Raw genomic sequence first — 19,751 nt, 5'->3', positions numbered from 1 at the left:
GACCGACTGACTCTCCCTCATTCCTCTCACTCTCTCTCTCTCTCTCTGCTTTTTCATTGCCAGATGTGGCATTTGTTTGCTTAATGTTTGTGACTGGGATAATCTGGTGTCCTCTGGGACTCTGGGAGAAAATGCAGCCAAAGTTAAGAGAAGCAAGGGATAAGGAAGAACGAGAGGAATGAAAGATTTTTAAAAAATAAGACGTGCTTTTGGATATGCTCGTCAGCATTTTAGAGTTCAATGATGTCAAATCTGCAGTTTCACCAGTTTGTTGAACTGTATAATTCAGACAGCTATGCAATGGTATAGGCTACTCACCGATTTAAAAATCTGATGTAAATAAGATGATTTATATCAGATTCTAAGGCTTATGAATCAACATTTCCCTTACTGTTTCTTCAATGTTCCTTTGACATAGTTCGTCTGTCTCCCTTTTATCATATACACGTGCACAGGGACCTTGAAAAAGAATAATGACTGATTAGATAGTCTACTGTGTTTTAATAAAGAATAAAAATGGACAAAAAACTAAGAGGGAAAAAAGACTGTGAACAAGTCGCAGCAAAGACGGCAGCGGGTCAGATATGAGTCAGGCCTCTGATCCAGCTCATCACAAAGGTTCCACACTGACTCATGGTGTTTACTGGTTCTGATGCTTGTCATCTTCGGATTGTCAGTTCATCTAAATAATACACAGTACTATTTCATAAGCTGGTGGCCTTGTTTTAAAAATTTCTAGCATGCTCGCTGTGTTGGTCATAGTTTTATGATAGAGCTCAAGGTTAAGCTTATCTGCAAGTTTCTTCTTGTTAAGATCAACATTGTATTAAATCTATTCAGGTTAAGTGTTTATTGAGGTCAAAGACAGCAATCTGCTCACTAAACACTTTGAGGACTGGCCTTTCCTCTTTATGCTTGTGGTAGTTACAGTACCATTCAAACGTTTGGGATCACTTTTTTAAAGAAATTAATACTTTTATTGAGCAAGGACACATTGAATTGATCAAAAGTTACAGTAAATACATTTATACAGTTACAAAAGTGTTCTAAATTTTATTCAATTTATCAAAGAATCCTGCTAAAATAAGTATCATGGTTTTCAAAAAAATATTAAGCAGTGTGACGTTTCTTGAGCAGCAAATCATTATTTCTGAAGGATCACGTGACACTGAAGACTGGAATAATGATGCTGAAAACTTTGCCATCACAGGAATAAATTACATTTGTAAATACATTAAAATAGACAGCAGTTATTTTAAATTGTAATAATATTTTACAATATTATTGTTTTTCTTGTATTTTTCATCAAATATTGGTGAGCATAAGATACTTCTTTCAAAACATTAAAAAGTCTTACCGACCCAAACTTTGAGCAGTAGTGTATATTTTTAATGAAAAGATGAGAAAATCACTCTTTTTTTTCTATTTACACAATCAGAGATGCTAAGGCATTACTTGAATAGTCAAACTAAGGACACATAAAATTTGTGTGATTTAGGCCACTGAAAACATAAACGTTGCAGTATTTGAAATGTAAACCTAGCTTGATGAAAAATTGCCTTTAGCTATTTAGCAGGGTTGGGTAACCAGCCTTAAATGAGGTGCACAGAAACACCAACCATGTGCTTCCAAAGTTCAGTGGGCTTTTCTGTGCAATTCTACCAGGAAATCTGTATCCATCACCATCTGCACAGACGTGACTCCTCTGAGGGTCACTGTTTCTTATGAACACTGAAAAAAGGGTTTCATTTTATTTTGATGGTCCCTTTAACACTTTAACACATTCTGTTGACTTCTATGATCTATGTTTGCACCTACATGTCTACTAACTCTCATTAAAGTGTTAGTAGAGTATCAGAAGACTGGGTTATGGTTACATAAGTTTTTTTTTTGGGGGGGGGGGGGGGTATAATTCGTACTCCAGCATGCACAACAGACCATGCACAACAATAGAACATTCTATCATTTGAAAAAGATAAGAAACTAAATTCCTTCCACCAGTAGCCTTAAGAAGACTTTTAGGAGTTCAACTTCAGGGGAAGAACTGTATATATCCTTTCCATTAACTATAATCTCTCTTTATGAATCAATTGATAACAATTCATAAGAGTGTTCCCTCAATGCTTTGGGGTCAAGGACCCTGTCCCCATTTGGTTTGTTTGTCAGTTTTGGCACTTAGTCAAAAGATTTTAGACCATGTACACCATCCCGCCGGGAACTGAAACAATTATCAGTTGCCAATGAGGAGAAAAGGGCTTCAGCAGATTCATCCAGTTTCATTCCATCCAGCCCATCACCAAAACATCTCTGAATGTAAAGAAGCCTTAATTGTGATTCATGTAGTTCAGTTCAAACTTCTGTTCCTCAGTGACAAAATGAGTTGATATAATTGGGGGTGAGATGCTTCGTTGCAGTGTTAATTTTGTCAGCAAATTTTGATTTAGTTTTAGTCTTAGTCTTTTGACTAAAATGCCATTTAGTTTTAGTCATATTTTAGTCATCTGAATTGTTTTAGTTTTAGTCTATAGTTTTAGTCGACGAAATACAATAACATTTTAGTCGACTAAATCTACAGTAGATTTAGTCGACTAAAATATAATGGGTTTAGTTCAATTGTAATGCATTAATTTAGAATTTCTCTAAAATTTCCAAACCCATATACTCCCGGAGAAAACATCTATTAACCTATTAATATGAATGATTTTTAAGTTTGAACATGCAATACAGATACAGATTTAACTGCTGTTACTTAAAAAATATCTTAAAATGAAATAAAACCACTTTTCCTAAAGTACAACACAGTCTTCTTTACAATGAATGATATATTCATTCCTTATAACTACTTACACATCATTCTTTATTCTTTCAAGCAGACATATTTATTTGTATGAATTAAATATAATTAATCCTTATTAAAGCTATTAACAAACAGTGAATGCTTTTCTCTTTTTCTTTTGTTGCTTGATCAAAATTAAGGACACGGACCGCATTAGGTTTATTGCCACTGTCACTTTAAGACGGCGGATCATGTCCAATGACATGCGGATACAATTGCACTGATGCACATCCGACACACTCACAGTTTAAGACATAACCAGCATAGTTTACATGAATACTCTCCAAAAAGGACATTTAGACATACTGTTGTGTATTTCTCCATTCAGACACGAAAGAGAGCTCAATTCAGTAGCCTACTCGCGCGCTGTAGGTGTAGGCTATTGTGCATGACTGCACGCTTCGGGTTAGCTGTGTGCGCAAAGAAAACCGCACCGAATAGAGCTCTTTTTTGCATCGTCACTCTTATTCAGAGATCTATATGTCTGCTCTACTCATTCTCCCAGACGTTCACATTTTTTAACGTTTTATGACCGCGGGGTAGATCACGTTACAGTAGCCTATAAATGTGCGCATCTACCACACACGCAGGACATCAGTTCTGACGGATCGCTTCCCAAATCGTCACTATCTAACATTTTCGTCTAGTTTTTATTCGTTGACGAAAATGTCAATAGATTTTCGTCATAGTCTTTGTCATTCAAAACTAGGTTTTATTTAGTTATCTTCTCGTTTTCGTCTGTGAAAAAATGTCGTTGACGAATAATTTTCGTCGTTATTTTCGTCAACGAAATTAACACTGCTTCGTTGATGTTCTTCCTAATTGATAATATCCTGTTTTTATAGGCAAGCTGGACCTTTTAATTTTCTGATTAAACTGACCAAGAGCTGTCCATTTCTCAGAATTCTGATCGACATGTCAAGTAACCTACAGTTTGTTGTTTTTGCATGATTTTTAGGAGTGGATGAATCTTAAACTGGACATAACTCAACATAAAGGATGTCACGGGTGGTTGCAGGAAGGCGGAGGGGGGAGGAGGTGAGGGGGGGTGAGGGAGGCGAGGCAGGGAGTGAGGTTAAGGTGGGAGGTGAGGGAGGGAGAGAGGTGAGACAGGGAGGTGAGGCAGGGAGGGAGGTGAGGCAGGGAGGGAGGTGAGGCAGGGAGGTGAGGCATGGAGGGAGGGAGGGAGGGAGGGAGAGAGGTGAGGCAGGGAGGAAGGTGAGGCAGGGAGGGAGGTGAGGCATGGGGAGGGAGAGGAGGGAGGGAGAGGAGGGAGGGAGAGGAGGGAGGGAGAGGAGGGAGAGGAGGGGAGGGAGGGAGAGGAGGGGAGGGAGAGGGGAGGGAGAGAGGGAGAGGAGGCAGGGAGAGGAGGCATGGAGGGAGGGAGGGAGGTAGAGGATGCATGGAGGGAGGGAGGGAGGGAGAGGAGGCAGGGAGGTGAGGCAGGTGGGGGAGGGAGGCAGGTGGGGGAGGAAGGGAGGTGGGGGAGGGAGGGAGGTTAGGCAGGGAGGGAAGTGAGTCAGGGAGGGAGGGAGGTGAGGCAGGCAGGCAGGGAGGTGAGGCAGGGAGGGAGGGAGGGGAGGCAGGGACGGAGGTGAGGCAGGCAGGGAGGGAGGTGAGGCAGGGAGGGAAGTGGGGGAGGGAGGTGAGGGAGGTGAGGCATGGAGGGAGGTGAGGCAGGGAGGGAGGGAGGTGAGGCAGGGAGCGAGGTGAGGCAGGGAGGGAGGTGAGGCAGGGAGGGAGGTGAGGCAGGGAGCGAGGTGAGGCAGGGAGCGAGGTGAGGCAGGGAGGGAGGGAGGTCAGGCAGGGAGGGAGGTGAGGCAGGGAGGGAGGTGAGGCAGGGAGGGAGGTGAGGCAGGGAGGGAGGTGAGGGAAGGAGGGAGAGGAGGCAGGGAGGTGAGGCAGGTGGGGGAGGGAGGCAGGTGGGGGAGGAAGGGAGGTGGGGGAGGGAGGGAGGTGGGGGAGGGAGGGAGGTGGGGGAGGGAGGGAGGTGGGGGAGGGAGGGAGGTTAGGCAGGGAGGGAAGTGAGTCAGGGAGGGTGGGAGGTGAGGCAGGCAGGGAGGTGAGGCAGGGAGGGAGGGAGGTGAGGCAGGCAGGGAGGGAGGTGAGGCAGGCAGGGAGGGAGGGAGGTGAGGAAGGGAGGGAGGTGAGGCAGGCAGAGAGGTGAGGCAGGGAGGCGAGGCAGGTGAGGATGGTGAGGCAGGCAGGGAGGGAGGTGAGGCAGGGAGGGAAGTGGGGGAGGGAGGTGAGGCAGGCAGGGAGGAAGGTGAGGCAGGCAGGGAGGGGGGTGAGGCAGGGAGGGAGGGAGGTGAGGCAGTCAGGGAGGTGAGGCAGAGAGGTTAGGCAGGCAGGGAGGGAGGGAGGGGAGGGAGGTGAGGCAGGGAGGTGAGGCAGGCAGGCAGGGAGGTGAGGCAGGGATGGAGGGAGGTGAGGCTTGAGGGAGGTGAGGGGAGGATGGTGAGGCAGACAGGGAGGGAGGTGAGGCAGGGAGGGAAGTGGGGGAGGGAGGTGAGGGAGGTGAGGCATGGAGGGAGCTGAGGCAGGGAGGGAGGGAGGTGAGGCAGGGAGCGAGGTGAGGCAGGGAGCGAGGTGAGGCAGGGAGGGAGGGAGGTCAGGCAGGGAGGGAGGTCAGGCAGGGAGGGAGGTCAGGCAGGGAGGGAGGTGAGGCAGGGAGGGAGGGAGGTGAGGCAGGGACGGAGGTGAGGGAAGGAGGGAGGGGGCATCGGAGTGGTGACATGAGACGATGACAGATGATTGATGTGAGGACGACGATCCCCTGGCTGCGATGGCAATAGTCCACAGACCCAGAGCTCCCCTGGTGCCGACAGCCCAAGGCGGGTCGAGGGATGGAGGAGCCAAGGTTGTGTAGTGGCTGACCACAGCTGGAGGACGACCGACGGAGATGAGGCTGATGGATCAACAGACGGAGATGGAGAGCCGATGAAGGTGGAGCCAGAGCACCCAAGGGCTGAGATGGGGCCGGTGTGATGAAGGACAGATGTGACGCCGAGGGGAATGAGGAGCCCGCTGCAGCCGTAAGGGTGGAGGGACAGGGTGTAGCGGAAAGCCCACAAGTCTGTTGCGGAAGATAGGGGAGGGAGAGGAGGGAGAGAGGGAGAGGAGGCAGGGAGGGAGGGAGAGGAGGCATGGAGGTGAGGCAGGTGGGGGAGGGAGGCAGGTGGGGGAGGGAGGTTAGGCAGGGAGGGAGGTGAGTCAGGGAGGGAGGGAGGTGAGGCAGGCAGGCAGGGAGGTGAGGCAGGGAGGGAGGGAGGGGAGGCAGGCAGGGAGGGAGGTGAGGCAGGGAGGGAGGTGAGGCAGGGAGGGAGGGAGGGAGGGAGAGAGGTGAGGCAGGGAGGAAGGTGAGGCAGGGAGGGAGGTGAGGCAAGAAGGGAGGGAGAGGAGGCAGGGAGGGAGGGAGGTGAGGCAGGTGGGGGAGGGAGGGAGGTGAGGCAGGTGGGGTTTTGGGGAGGGAGGGAGGTTAGGCAGGGAGGGAGGTGAGGCAGGGAGGAATGGAGGTGAGGCAGGCAGGGAGGGAGGTGAGGCAGGCAGGGAGGGAGGTGAGGCAGGCAGGGAGGGAGGTGAGGCAGGGAGGGAGGGAGGTGAGGCAGGCAGGCAGGCAGGCAGGTGAGGCAGGGAGGGAGGGAGGTGAGGCTTGAGGGAGGTGAGGCAGGGAGGGAGGTGAGGCAGGCAGGGAGGTGAGGCAGGGAGGGAGGTGAGGCAGGGAGGGAGGGAGGGAGGTGAGGGAGTTGAGGCAGGGAGGGAGGTGAGGCAGGCAGAGAGGTGATGCAGGGAGGCGAGGCAGGTGAGGATGGTGAGGCAGGCAGGGAGGGAGGTGAGGCAGGGAGTGAAGTCGGGGAGGGAGGTGAGGCAGGCAGGGAGGAAGGTGAGGCAGGCAGGGAGGGAGGTGAGGCAGGGAAGGAGGGAGGGGAGGCAGGCAGGCAGGGAGGTGAGGCAGGGAGGGAGGGAGGTGAGGCTTGAGGGAGGTGAGGCAGGGAGGGAGGTGAGGCAGGCAGAGAGGGAGGTGAGGCAGGCAGGGAGGTGAGGCAGGCAGGGAGGTGAGGCAGGCAGGGAGGTGAGGCAGGGAGGGAGGTGAGGCAGGCAGGGAGGGAGGGAGGTGAGGGAGGTGAGGAAGGGAGGGAGGTGAGGCAGGCAGAGAGGTGAGGCAGGGAGGCGAGGCAGGTGAGGATGGTGAGGCAGGCAGGGAGGGAGGTGAGGCAGGGAGGGAAGTGGGGGAGGGAGGTGAGGCAGGCAGGGAGGAAGGTGAGGCAGGCAGGGAGGGAGGTGAGGCAGGGAGGGAGGTGAGGCAGTCAGGGAGGTGAGGCAGAGAGGTTAGGCAGGGAGGGAGGGAGTGAGGTGAGGGAGGTGAGGCAGGGAGGGAGGTGTGGCAGGCAGGGAGGGAGGTGAGGCAGGCAGAGAGGTGAGGCAGGGAGGCGAGGCAGGGGAGGATGGGGAGGCAGACAGGGAGGGAGGTGAGGCAGGGAGGGAAGTGGGGGAGGGAGGTGAGGGAGTTGAGGCATGGAGGGAGGTGAGGCAGGGAGGGAGGGAGGTGAGGCAGGGAGGGAGGTGAGGCAGGGAGGGAGGTGAGGCAGGGAGCGAGGTGAGGCCAGGCAGGGAGGGAGGTGAGGCAGGGAGGGAGGTGAGGGAAGGAGGGAGGGGGCATCGGAGTGGTGACATGAGACGATGACAGAGGATTGATGTGAGGACGACGATCCCCTGGCTGCGATGGCAATAGTCCACAGACACAGACACAGAGCTCCCCTGGTGCCGACAGCCCAAGGCGGTTCGAGGGATGGAGGAGCCAAGGTTGTGTAGTGGCTGACAACAGCTGGGGGACGACCGACGGAGATGAGGCTAATGGATCAACAGACGGAGATGGAGAGCCGATGAAGGTGGAGCCAGAGCACCCAAGGGCTGAGATGGGGCCGGTGTGATGAAGGACAGATGTGACGCCGAGGGGAATGAGGAGCCCGCTGCAGCCGTAAGGGTGGAGGGACAGGGTGTAGCGGAAAGCCCACAAGTCTGTTGCGGAAGTGGTGTGACTATTGACCAAGGAGGAGCCAGGAGGATGAGGGAACCCGGTGGAGCTGAAGATGGGAGGAGCCAATACAGAGCCGTGAGGTCGAGAGGGAGCGAAGAGATCCAAAGCTGGAGTCGCAGCCGCAGAATCCTCTCGCACTGATGCTGCTGGCAACACGACCTGTGCCACAACGTCATAGCAGGGCTTCCGTGGAGATGGAGCAGGGCAATTGACATAGAATAGTTCATAGTTAATACAGTCAATGGTACTGTTCCAAAACAGCAATGCTGAAGGATTGGGTGAGAGTCGATAATTCCTCATTGAAGTTGATCAGCCAGTCCTCATCGTCCGTAATCACGACTCCCTCGTCCACTGATGTCTTGGGACGTCATACTCACAATGGAGCTCCACTTCCGGAGCGAGGGTCAGCTCGAGGAGAAGATCTTTGGCATTTTTGGCCTGCTTATATAGACGGGTAGCCCTGCCCATTCTGGTGGGCTGAAGCGTGAGAGGTTTGTGCAGTTGCAAGCGATTCAATCAAGCTTCATCATTTTTGGAGGAAAGGAGTTTCCTCATAGTGTCAGCTAAAGACTGAGGCAATGCGAGTGAACCGTGTCAAAGCTACCACTGTGCATCTTCCTTTATTTCATTGGAGAACTTTAGACAGAGCTGCTAATTGTTCCTCTGATATCTTGATTGTTTTCTGTGTGATTAGTTCTACCATTGGGCTTTAGCTCAATTAGGACATTTAAGTAGCTTTTATAAGTGTGGCGAAAAAAAACATTACTGATCTGAATATTGATACTGTGCAAGACAATGGCACTGGCATATCTTAAATATAGCAAGTTACTTTCAGTTTAGACAGCTTTGTCTGTGAAACTGGCCAAGTGTTTGCCAGGGTACATGCTTCAATTTATAGTTATAGTTTTATTATACTCTTGGGCTTGCTATGTTTGTTCTATGAATTACCACCTTGCTCCACTTGTCAAGAGTGTATCTAAACATTTAAAAGTTAAAAGTCTAAATAGTTTTGTCTGAGCTGTAAATAACTCAAGAACCACAGGGATTAATTTACCCCTCAAACAGCACTAAACAAAGTATATTTTCCCAATATGTTCTCAAATAAAAATGTTACATATATGTATTTGATGTATGATTCAGCTGGAATACCTGTTGTATGTTAATTGTTGTCTAAAGATGCCATTATATCACTGTAAAAGCAATTAGACTTTAGGTTGATTATGAGTACTGGAAATGGAAGTGTAACCAACCAAGTGTGGATGCTACAGCAACAATGGCTCAAATATTGATTAAAAAAATGTTTTATATAAAAAGAATTGTCATTTGGTAGAATTGTCATTCATACTACTGTTCAAAAGTTGGAGTCAGTACAACCGTTTTGTATGAAATCAATACTTTAATTCATGAGAAAATTTGATATCTATTAATATAAATTTTATATTACAATTATATTATTTAAAATAAATGCAGTTCTCTTGAACTTTCCATTAATCATAAAATATTGAGGGGAAAAAAGTGTTGCTTCTACAAAAATATTAAGCAGCACAAAACATGATAATACAATTGTTTCTTGAGCAACAAATCAGCTAATTAGATTGATTTCAGAGGGATCACGTGACACTGGAGAGTAATGTCTGCTTAAAAGTCAGCTTTGCCATCACAGGAATACACTACATCTTAAAATATATTAAAATAGAAAACATAATTTCAAATTGCAGCCTAGTTGAGCATTAGAGACTTTTTTCAAAAACATTAAAACAAATACCAATCCCAAACCTTCCAACAGTACTTTATGCCTGGTTTCACAGAATAAAATGCATGTTTGAGATGTTTCAACTGAAAGCAACTTGCACGGACATATCTTAAAATATGTCAGTACCATTTTTGTCTCAAGTAGACACCACTAATGTTTTTTTCCCCTAAGGCATGTTTATAAAAGCTACTTAAATGTCTCAATTTAACCAAGGCCAACCCCTGACTCAAATCAAAGCCCTCTCTGTGAAACCAGGCCTATATCTTCTCTCCACAGTAAATAAACATACATATCTGCTATGCCCAAAATGCTAAATAGAACAATTTTATGTTATATGCCTCATTCTATTAAATGTAGGTTTTTTTCTGGTACACTAAAGATTATACATTTCCCTGTTCGTTGGAAGATACCATATTCTTAGCATTCTATACATTATCTGCTGACACAAGTATTTTCAAAACATTCAAGTATTATTCCATATCTTGTCCTGATATTGCATCGAGGCTGAACACTTGCATAAGGTTCTAAATGAACTTTCACACAAATTTTACACCAGACAAGCTCTATAACATCAAAGAAGCCAGTTCAGACCAGCATTCCTGCCATCTCCATTTACTAGAGCTGAGAAACAAAGCTAGGAGACAGCGACTCCTATTGACCAAATCTAAACAAAAGAGAAATACCAAAACAAAAGAGAACCAAATGACCACACAACAAGCATATTTATACGTTTGCTTTCTTCTTTTTTTTTCTTTCTTTTTTTTTTACAAAATAACTACTTTATTTCAACATCTTTCAATATAACGTTAAAACATTCATTTAGGTGCATGGACATTTCTCCTCTAATAAATACATCTAAGTCTCATTTATACACTTACTGCATGTCTTCACTGAGGTTGTGCAAAATTAGCCTCTGCTTATTTTCTCCACTTGCTTTCGAAGGCCATGCCCTTTGTCAAAGATGGGCAAAATCTGTGTTTTCAGAAAGAGGGTATAAATGCAGCAGACAAGAGAAACAGCAACAACTCTATGGCCTAAACAACAGACAACACTCTTTCGTGCTTCTTTTTTCTTCTCCGTTTTCCTTTTTTCAGTACACTGTCTTCAATAAAGTGCCAAAATTCTCCCATTTCATTCCCCCTCCATAAATACATTACAAAAGATGTCACATTCAAACATACCAGAAAGAAACAAAGATATACATAGACAAGAGTAAGTAGAAAAGAAATATTACATGATAGTCACTCATTCACCAATCAGAATCCAGTTAGTCATACTTAGATCCCTAAAAAGTCTGTACTGTGAGAGGTGAGACTGAATTGATCACTCTCCACAATTCAAGTCTTAACACAAACCTCGCTGTGTGAATGTTCTTAGTAATGCACAAGCAATGGCAACAGGCAAATCAAACCCAATATAACCATTTCTTTCAGCTGAGTCCTTCAATTGTGCTGGTTCAAATTCACATTGTCCTTTAGCACCATTCAATTGTTTTCCTGATCTGACCCAAAGCCCAAAGTCATCTGCAGGTGCAGGAGTCTGCAATCATATCTTCATATTCTTTATAAACTATGTTTCCATCCCTCTCCATCATCAGCACGCTGATAGGTTTGTATTTATAAGGAACGCAAGAGGGTATCGGGATATCGGACACACCAAGCTCGCTGATCAAAGTCTGCATGATTGCGTGGTTGGGAGAATTGTAGCCGTAATGCAGGATACGAGGGCAGTCTCCCATGCAGTAACGAGGGTTGTACTTGTGGGGTGCAATGATCCAATGGTCCCATCCCAAATCTTTGAAGGTCACGTGGTAGGAGTGCAGCTTGCACTGGTTTTTGACCACGCTGTTTGACCCTTGCTTGTAGTTGGGGATGTCAGAGACGATGCTCCCCGGCTCCTGAGACCGGCGGGTCCTGGGGCGGGAAAGGGGCGTGAAGTACTTCCCCCATTCCAAAGGTTGCTTGTTCTCATCCAAGAAGAGCAGCAAAACAGGAGCTTGAAGATGGTGTTGAGGTGGGAAGCATTTTCGATGTGTAATGGACCTGGCATGCTTTGGTTTAGTGCATCGATAATGGGCTAAGAGGGATACCTGACCATCTTTTGACTCTGACACATGGTTTGTGACATCTGATTCGGTCCACAGGCTTCGAGGACCCATAGTGACATGGTCACCTTCAGGAAGATCTTGAAGAGACGTGACCCTTGCCTCACAAATAAAAGGATGACGGGATGACACATGAGACCTCAGGTGCATAAAAGACGCCTTCACCAGTTTGTCCAACAAGAGGTTTTTCAGTTCATATTTCACTGTGTAGGTATACTGAAGGTCTAGTCCAGTAGGATTTACAGATAGGAGAGAGAAAATGAAGATAAATGATAAAACAATGGGCCAAGATTAATACACATCTAATAGTACACATCTAATAGTTATCATAATACTTAAAGGGCTAATGTGCACAGCACACTCTTAAAAATAAAGGTTCCAGCAGGGTTTTTTGTTTCCCCACAGCAATGCCATATAAAAACCATTCAGTGCACAGTTCTTAAAAGAACCATTTTTTTCTTACATTCTTAAAATTAAAGTTTTCAAAAGGAGGTTTTCAAAGCAATGCCATAAAAGAACCATTTTTGGTTAATCACAGTACCTTTCAGCGAACAGTTCTGAGAACCATTTTTTTCTTACTAAGAACACTTTCAAATCCTAAAGAACTCTTTTACACAATAAAGAACCTTTTGTGGAATGGAAAGGTTCCATAAATGTTTATGGATAATCTTCATGGAACATTAGATGCCAATAAAGAACTTTTTTAAGTGATAGTTCACAAAAAAATAAAAACTTTGCAATCATTTACTCACTATTTTCTACAATGGAAATCAATGGATGTCGTCAACTTTCTGGTTAACAACATTCTTTAAAATATCTTCTTTTGTGTTTAACAGAAGAGAGAAACTCATAGAGGTTTGGAACAACTTGAGACTGGGTAAGTAATGACACAATTTTCATTTTTGGATGAACTACCGCTTTAAGAGTGTAGTGTGAATGTTTTAATAATCTTTTTTTTTTAAATAATTTTCACTATAAAGAACCTTGCAAAGGTAAATGTTCTTCATTGAACAATAGATGCCAATTTTATTTTTAAGGATGCAAATAAGGACAAAATAATGTCTAGATGTATTCATAATGGACGTGTATGAGATAAGAGAGTGCTTTACCATTTGAGGTTGGGAGAAAGTGCTTTTCAGTCGTGGACGCTTTGAGCAGCCTTATAGTGTTGGATCCAAATAACTTGAGCTGCTTCGGTCGTCCATCTGCATCCGCCGCCATCCTGTACAGACTTAACATCAGACGCATACTTTCATCATCAGTTTGGCTTTCTAAGAGATGTTTAAAATAAGAGTTCCTCTGTTTTGGGTGTCGATTTTGACGAACTTCTCTGCTGGCGACGCCAAAATGTGACGGAGAAGACATGGTTCCGGCCACGCGCGTAGATATGTGCAGCACAAACAAACACGACAGTACGCAGAGTCTCATACAGTTGTGACTGCTGGTAGCCTTCATGTTTAGCCCCTCGTACGGACGAGTGCCACCTGGAAGGCTACCATCGTCTAAGACAATCAGCGGGCTGAATTCAACCTAAACATCACCTGATGATGACAACCTTTTTGGTGCGCCTCTAATCGTGTGACGTCATGCTCAATCTCCTATCAAAAGTTGGGTGTCATTTAGCCTACACAAAAGGTGTTTACTAAATTTCAATCCTATTGTTGAAAAAAACAAAAAGGAAATTAAATCAGTGGCTTATGAGAAATCTATTTGACTTTATATGGGAAAACAAAATACATTAAGAAAACAATTATTATGAATTCATATGAAAGTGGTGGCCTAAATTTTGGGGATTTTGAAAAGTTAAATTATAAATTTAAAGTAAATTGGCTTAGTCAGGTTGTTAGAAATCCTTACTCCATTTGAAACTTTATCCCTTCCCATATGCTTTCTAACGTTGGTAGCCTAATATAAATTTTCTTCTTAATTTTGATTATAACATTGACAAAATACCAGTTAAATTATCAGAATGTAATCGCCCGGCCTTTTTATCATGGCCCTTGATTTTCAAGCACAACTTTTCACCACATGGACTAAGTATTACATAGCCCATGTAATAATAAGGATATATTATATAAACGTAAATCATTGTTTTTGAAATAATGGTTTGATAATGGCATCATATTTTATTTTATTTAAATGGTTTTCTTTTCACTTACAGTGAGTTTTTGGCACATTATAAGATTCCTGTAACACCAGGGGACTATGCAAAAGTTTTTGATGCAATTTCTACTGAAATCTGTATGCTGTCAGAAAAGACTTAATAGCCTATTCAACAATGGTCCCCACCTACTAAAGTAAGTTCTTATGTAGGTAATATTTGTTTTTCCCTTAACTCACAAAACAGATCCATAAGAGCGTTATTTCAAAGAAACAATGTGTCTTTGCCTTATATTTACTCATACTGGAATCAATTGACAGGGAATATTGTGTGGAAAAAGGTTTGGCTTATACCTAATCAATATTTAATTACAAACAAAGTTAAGGAGGTATCATTCATAATTATATATAACATTTAACCAGTTAAACATTACTTTGTGAAATTTAAAAGCGATATTGATTTTAATTGCACTTTAGTGTTGCTCTGAAACTGTGGTTCATTTATTTTGGCACTGCTCATTTGTAAGACCATTGGCAAACTGTTTGTGATTTTATCACAAAAAACATTGATGACCAGTTTGTGTTGTTTTGGAAACATCTATTATTTGGTCTTATGGAGAATTATAGAGACAAGCACAGTCAGGCTTATATAATAAATGTTATTCTTTTAATGGCAAAATTCCATATTCACAAATGTAAATGTTCCTGTAAATAACCCTGTTTTATATAATTTAAGAAAGTAATGGAGCTTATATTGACTCAATTCGATTTTATATGAAGCAAAAAGCAGTTAAAACTCTTTTGTTTCTAAAGGTTTCAATGTCTTTATGTAGATCTACATTTATCCCCCTAGTGTGCAACTCATATACTTTTGTTGTATTTTCTTAAATACTGTACTATTTGTAACATGCTCTTCTTTTTTGTTAATACAAAAATGTATATCCAGTGCATGTGGAAATACAGTTCATAACACATAAGAGCTCTTTAAAAATGACATTTTACTCAAGTAAAAATATGCATAAACACATTGACTTCCACAAATGACAATAATACAGTGTGACTCAGCTGTCTTGAGAAGATTTAGCCTAATCCCATCTCAACATATTAAATTAATTTATATGCTCCTCTTAATTTTGTCATTTAATGTGAGTAGGCCTATAGTCCTTAATGTTGGTGAGACTTAGTAAAACCTGTTTTTTTAGGTTAACTGAACTAATTTTGTGTCTCTGGAAAAGATTGATCTGTTGTTTATCAATGTTTTTTGTGTCAATTTGTTAATAAGGGATTTACATTCATGTTTTTAGATTTGCGGAGTATAAAATATAAAAAGCCTATCTGAATATGTTAAAGTAAATGCACATTGTTCTAAAGGGCATCTTCCCCCATCTTAGCGTATTCATTTCTAACGATTTAAGATATGCCTAACCACATTAGTTAATTTCTGAAAATAAATAAAATAGGCCTAAATAAATGATTCTACATAAATTATGTAGCCTATCCAGAGGTGTCGCAATAGGAGACAAACAAAGTAACAAACTTAATTTGAAACCGTTTTTATTATTATTATGATAATCCATTGAATTATTCTTGCCCAAAATCTTCATTAGCTATTCAAAATTGAGCAAATAAGCGCTGCCTTCGCAAGGCACTTACAGTCTGGATCTCATAGTCATTGCTCATCGAGCCAATCAGCTTTCAGTATCACTAATGCGTCATCACACCGGTTAGTAGTAGAGTGGTGAAGAAAGGAAAACTAAATTAATAAAGCCCATTTATGATTTTACTAATCAAGGAGTGGAGGATGACATTCATCATTTATTTTACAATGATCATTAGCACTATCTTTCTCAAATAATGTTTAACAGATTATTTCAGTTATTAACAGTTTAACTCCGATGTCATGTGCCGATTTGGACTGAACATAATCATACATCGAAATAAAATGAACTTTATATGAATAAAATAAAAATCTAAACTTTCCGTGACTGACTTAACTTTTCCGACGGACATCAAAACAACGGTAATTTGCCCCGATAATTTAATTACTTTAATTCCTACATTTCTTTTAAATCAAAAAACAGAGTCCCAATCAAAGAAATACATCTGTATTAAATGCCCATATTTTTTATTGAAGTGGTGTCAATTGCAATAAACTGTGAATTCATTAAATGATTGTACTCAATTAGCTTAGGGGCTATAGGCTAATATTTAAGACTTTGAAAATGAAACTTCGGTGATCTACTGTAGCCTAGTTATATTCACCTATAGGTTTTCATACATGACATTAGGGATGCACCGATACCGATACCAGTATCGGTATCGGGCCCGATACTAAGCTCATGTACTTGTACTCGTACTCGTAAAAATACCCCGATACCAAAGACCGATACCTCACTTATATCCTTAGCTTATATTTCTTAATTCTTATGAACACTCTTCCTGCAGTTATAGTGTTGCTAGATTTAATAGTACACTCTAATATTTCACTTTACACTTTCGGCTGTGATTACATTGTTACTCAGTGTTATGTTAAACATTTGTTCTGTGATTTCTTTGGCACTTTATGACAAATTTGTTTGTCTTGTTGTCTGATTTCTTTAGCACTTTGACAACTTTGTGACACCCAGGTAAAAATTACATTCATTATGTCCTTGGTTTTGCCCTTTGGAGGTTATTGGACACTGTGAAATTTGGGCTTTGAAAATTTGTGATAAGCACAATAAGAATGATTTATTTTTTTAAGTTTATTTAAGTTGTTGAAAATAAAGATGCTGATATGTTCATTAGTCTCATTGTGTTGTTCTTAGAAAATTGCCACATAAAACGAGAACCCCCCCAGTACAACAGGCATCGGTATCGGTATCGGCGAGTACCAGGAAAAAAATATCGGTACTCGTACTCGACCCTTAAAAAGTGGTATCGGTGCATCCCTACATGACATGTATTCATTTCAGCTAATACAGGTGGAGCTGGGGAAGAGGATTTCGGAAAGCACCCTGAAACTACAGCAAATGCTAACAAAGTATTTGAACGTTGAGCAGCACACGAGCTCATTGGCTACAGATACAGCAGGAACCAATCAGCTTTGCCCTATAGTGATGATGTGATTGTTGACATGTTAAGCACTCTATCCACCTTTTTCCTGGTTAGCGAATTTACCCATGATTCATAGCGGGTTTGAACCGGAAGCCGGTTGTCCTTCTCCGGTTCGAAGCTTTATGAAGATTAAGCGCCGCTTGTTCAGAACGCCGCAGTGATGCGCTGGTTAGAAAATATGTGAAATAAGTAAGGCTGGCCCTGCCCCTGCACGACTGAAGTTGGGTTGGAAGTTATGTATACTATATGGGAGAGAATGCTAAACCATAATGAGCGTTTTCGTAATATATTGCCTATTCTGCATCTCAACGCACGCATAAGCTTGCCACAAAAAAAACGGCAAAAGTAATGATTATGCATTAAACATTTGAATTGTTTATTAATAACTAGTGTTTTCTGTAAGTGTCGACTGCAAAGAAAAATTTGATGATGCTGACTCGCCATCTTCGCAGTAGTGAACGCGCCTATAGAGAGAAATGCACACTTCATACAAATTAACCTATACATAAGCAGAGAGCAGCCCATTTCTGCTTGTTTTTAATTATTTTGTTTAAAAGTACACATTTCAAGCTTTCTATAGATATACTTATCATGTATGTGAGGCAACGCTGAGTTTCGTTGATTAATAAGACGCGCTCCAGTTCACGCGCCCTCGCCTCCGTGTCCTGTACATCTACTATTTGTGCTTCTTATTTATTATACCAGGCAATTTGTTGATAAAACATTGATAAAAATGAAGATACAATTTATATTAAACGAAATTCACTTTAAAGAAAGGCTTTCTACAAAACAAAACTTGATAAGTGGTCAAAATCATGTCAGAGTCATTCCAAATGTTTTCCGATATATTGGGCATCTTATGATCATATCTGACTCATCTTATGCGGTTCCCTTTTCATATAATCAAAATAGATGAAATAATTTAAAAAAACATATTGTGAAACTGAAATATAAAACGTATGTTTAGTTTTTTTTTTTGTTTAACTTATATTTAAGCGTCACACTGCTCCGCTTTGCTTATGTGCTCTGGTGTGTAGCCTATAGCCTTTACATGCATGTGTGCGTGATGTGATGGAGGGGTGTGATTCTCAAATATTAATTGCAGAATACCCAGCAATCTTCGAATATTATTTTTGCTTGAAATAACCCATCCCTACTGGTAACGTATTACACCTTTTTCTTTGGATTATTCAGTTTTAGCGCAGCTAACCAAAAACGTCTACTCTCTGGTATTGAAGGTAGCTGATACGAACCGGACATAGGCATTCTCTCCTTTTTATCTTATGCTCAAAGCACCCAGTTTCTAAAAAGTTTTTTATCTTCTTTGAATTGTTAAAACAACCAACAACAGCACATGTAGAGCCTGAACTCATTCTCTCACTGCTACTACAGTACGAACCGGAAGTAGGCAACCGGAGTCGTCGTCATGGCGGCGCCCATTGTTTAGAGCAGATAAAACTCCAAAGTAACCATCTGTGACAAAAAAATACCAAACACCTAGCAACACCATAGCAACTAGCCAGAACAACCTAGCACCGAGTGCTGAGTTTTGCCACTGCAACCACCACTCACGTTTTCTTCAGGGAATTTACATTCTTATTAGGTGTTCAAGCACGAAGTGCTGAAAACCTATTGCAATTGCTATTTGGAAAAATAATTCCCCTAAAACGCATCATGCAGCCCAAACCGTAAGGCCTAGAGACTTGAAACTCGGTCAGATGATAGGCCACACTTCTGGGGAGAACCTATCAGAGTATGACCCCGATTGGCCCATAGGTGGCACTACAGCAACCAAAAGTACTAAATTGCTCATCAACTCATCGACCGTTGGTCCTAGCCTCAAGCTTCCACCACTGTGATCCTCGGCTCAAGACGGACAAAATGTATATCTCCAATTTCGATTTAGGCAAGAAAAATCTTCCGCTATGCCTAATTTTGTCCAAAACCTACTTTTGCGAACTAGTCCCTGGTTTTTCGCCCGGAAACCAAACCAGTCTAGGTCTATTCTCTGGACTCTCTAGATCAATAATTATCGAAAAAAAGTTGAAATTTTGCATTTCTGTATATCCGTATATTTCATATGTATATCTATACGAAAACTCAGAACTTCACCAAAATTGGTGAGCGTATGTGACAGAACACCCTTAAAAAGCATGCCAAATTGTATGGAGATCGGACCATAGGTGGCGCTATAACTGTTAAAAAGCTTTGAAACAATGTTTTTCCTATATGGTAAATTGCCTGTTTTCTCTGTAAATGGTCTATTCCATTTATGATCATTTAATGTTCATATCTTAATGTTCAAAACCAGTGCAGTACAATACTCTGGACTCTCTAGATCAATAATTATCAGAAAAAGTTGAACTTCTGCATTTGGATGACTATAATAGGGTCACTTCAACATGTGGCCTTGACCAAGTGTCCCCGAAAGCCTATATCTCTTCAATGAATGCTCAGATCTTCTTAAGAACATGTGCCATATGACTCCAAACAATCATGAAAAATTTCAGACAGGTCGGACAAAACTTTCCTCTATAACAGTTAAAAAGGAGAAAATTAAATGAACATAATGGCATATTAAGCCAATAAGCAGTATTTTACTGCCCCCTGCTGTTTAAAATATGAATTATACTTGAGTAGTGTGACAAAATTACTATTTAGACTTTATAAAATTACTATTTTATCAACATTTACAATCACATTAAGTCAAATTTCATCTATTGAAGTATCACTATTGACAATTCTGTCACATTGACAAATGTGAATCCTGAATGAGACATAGTTCAAATGTCTGTATCAACAGAATGTGTGTGTAGTCCTATGT

General features: G+C 42.6%; 1 protein-coding gene across 1 annotated transcript; it reads right to left on the bottom strand.

Annotated features, from left to right (window-relative positions):
* Positions 1-10,349: 10,349 nt before the first annotated feature.
* On the bottom strand, positions 10,350-13,275 carry bmp15 (bone morphogenetic protein 15). Its single transcript, XM_077229477.1, has 2 exons — positions 12,841-13,275; positions 10,350-11,955 (listed from the first exon to the last, which is right to left on the bottom strand). The coding sequence occupies exons 1-2, from the start codon at positions 13,184-13,186 to the stop codon at positions 11,147-11,149; spliced, it is 1,155 nt and encodes a 384-aa protein (XP_077085592.1). The 5' UTR covers positions 13,187-13,275; the 3' UTR covers positions 10,350-11,146.
* Positions 13,276-19,751: the final 6,476 nt, after the last annotated feature.

This window comes from Siphateles boraxobius, unplaced genomic scaffold (genome assembly GCF_051911475.1).
Source record: "Siphateles boraxobius isolate OS27281-9 unplaced genomic scaffold, OSU_SipBor_1 130, whole genome shotgun sequence".
Classification (NCBI taxonomy): domain Eukaryota; kingdom Metazoa; phylum Chordata; class Actinopteri; order Cypriniformes; family Leuciscidae; genus Siphateles; species Siphateles boraxobius.
The sequence above is the reverse complement of the archived record's forward strand: the minus strand, read 5'-3'. Positions and strand labels throughout refer to the sequence as shown.

Bases quoted from the DNA above. Each gene is read 5' to 3' on its own strand.
- bmp15 (XM_077229477.1), bottom strand. From the start codon at position 13,186: ATGAAGGCTACCAGCAGTCACAACTGTATGAGACTCTGCGTACTGTCG. The intron at 11,956-12,840 runs GTAAAGCACTCT...CTACTGGACTAG, and splicing joins CTTTCTCCCAACCTCAAATG to ACCTTCAGTATACCTACACA.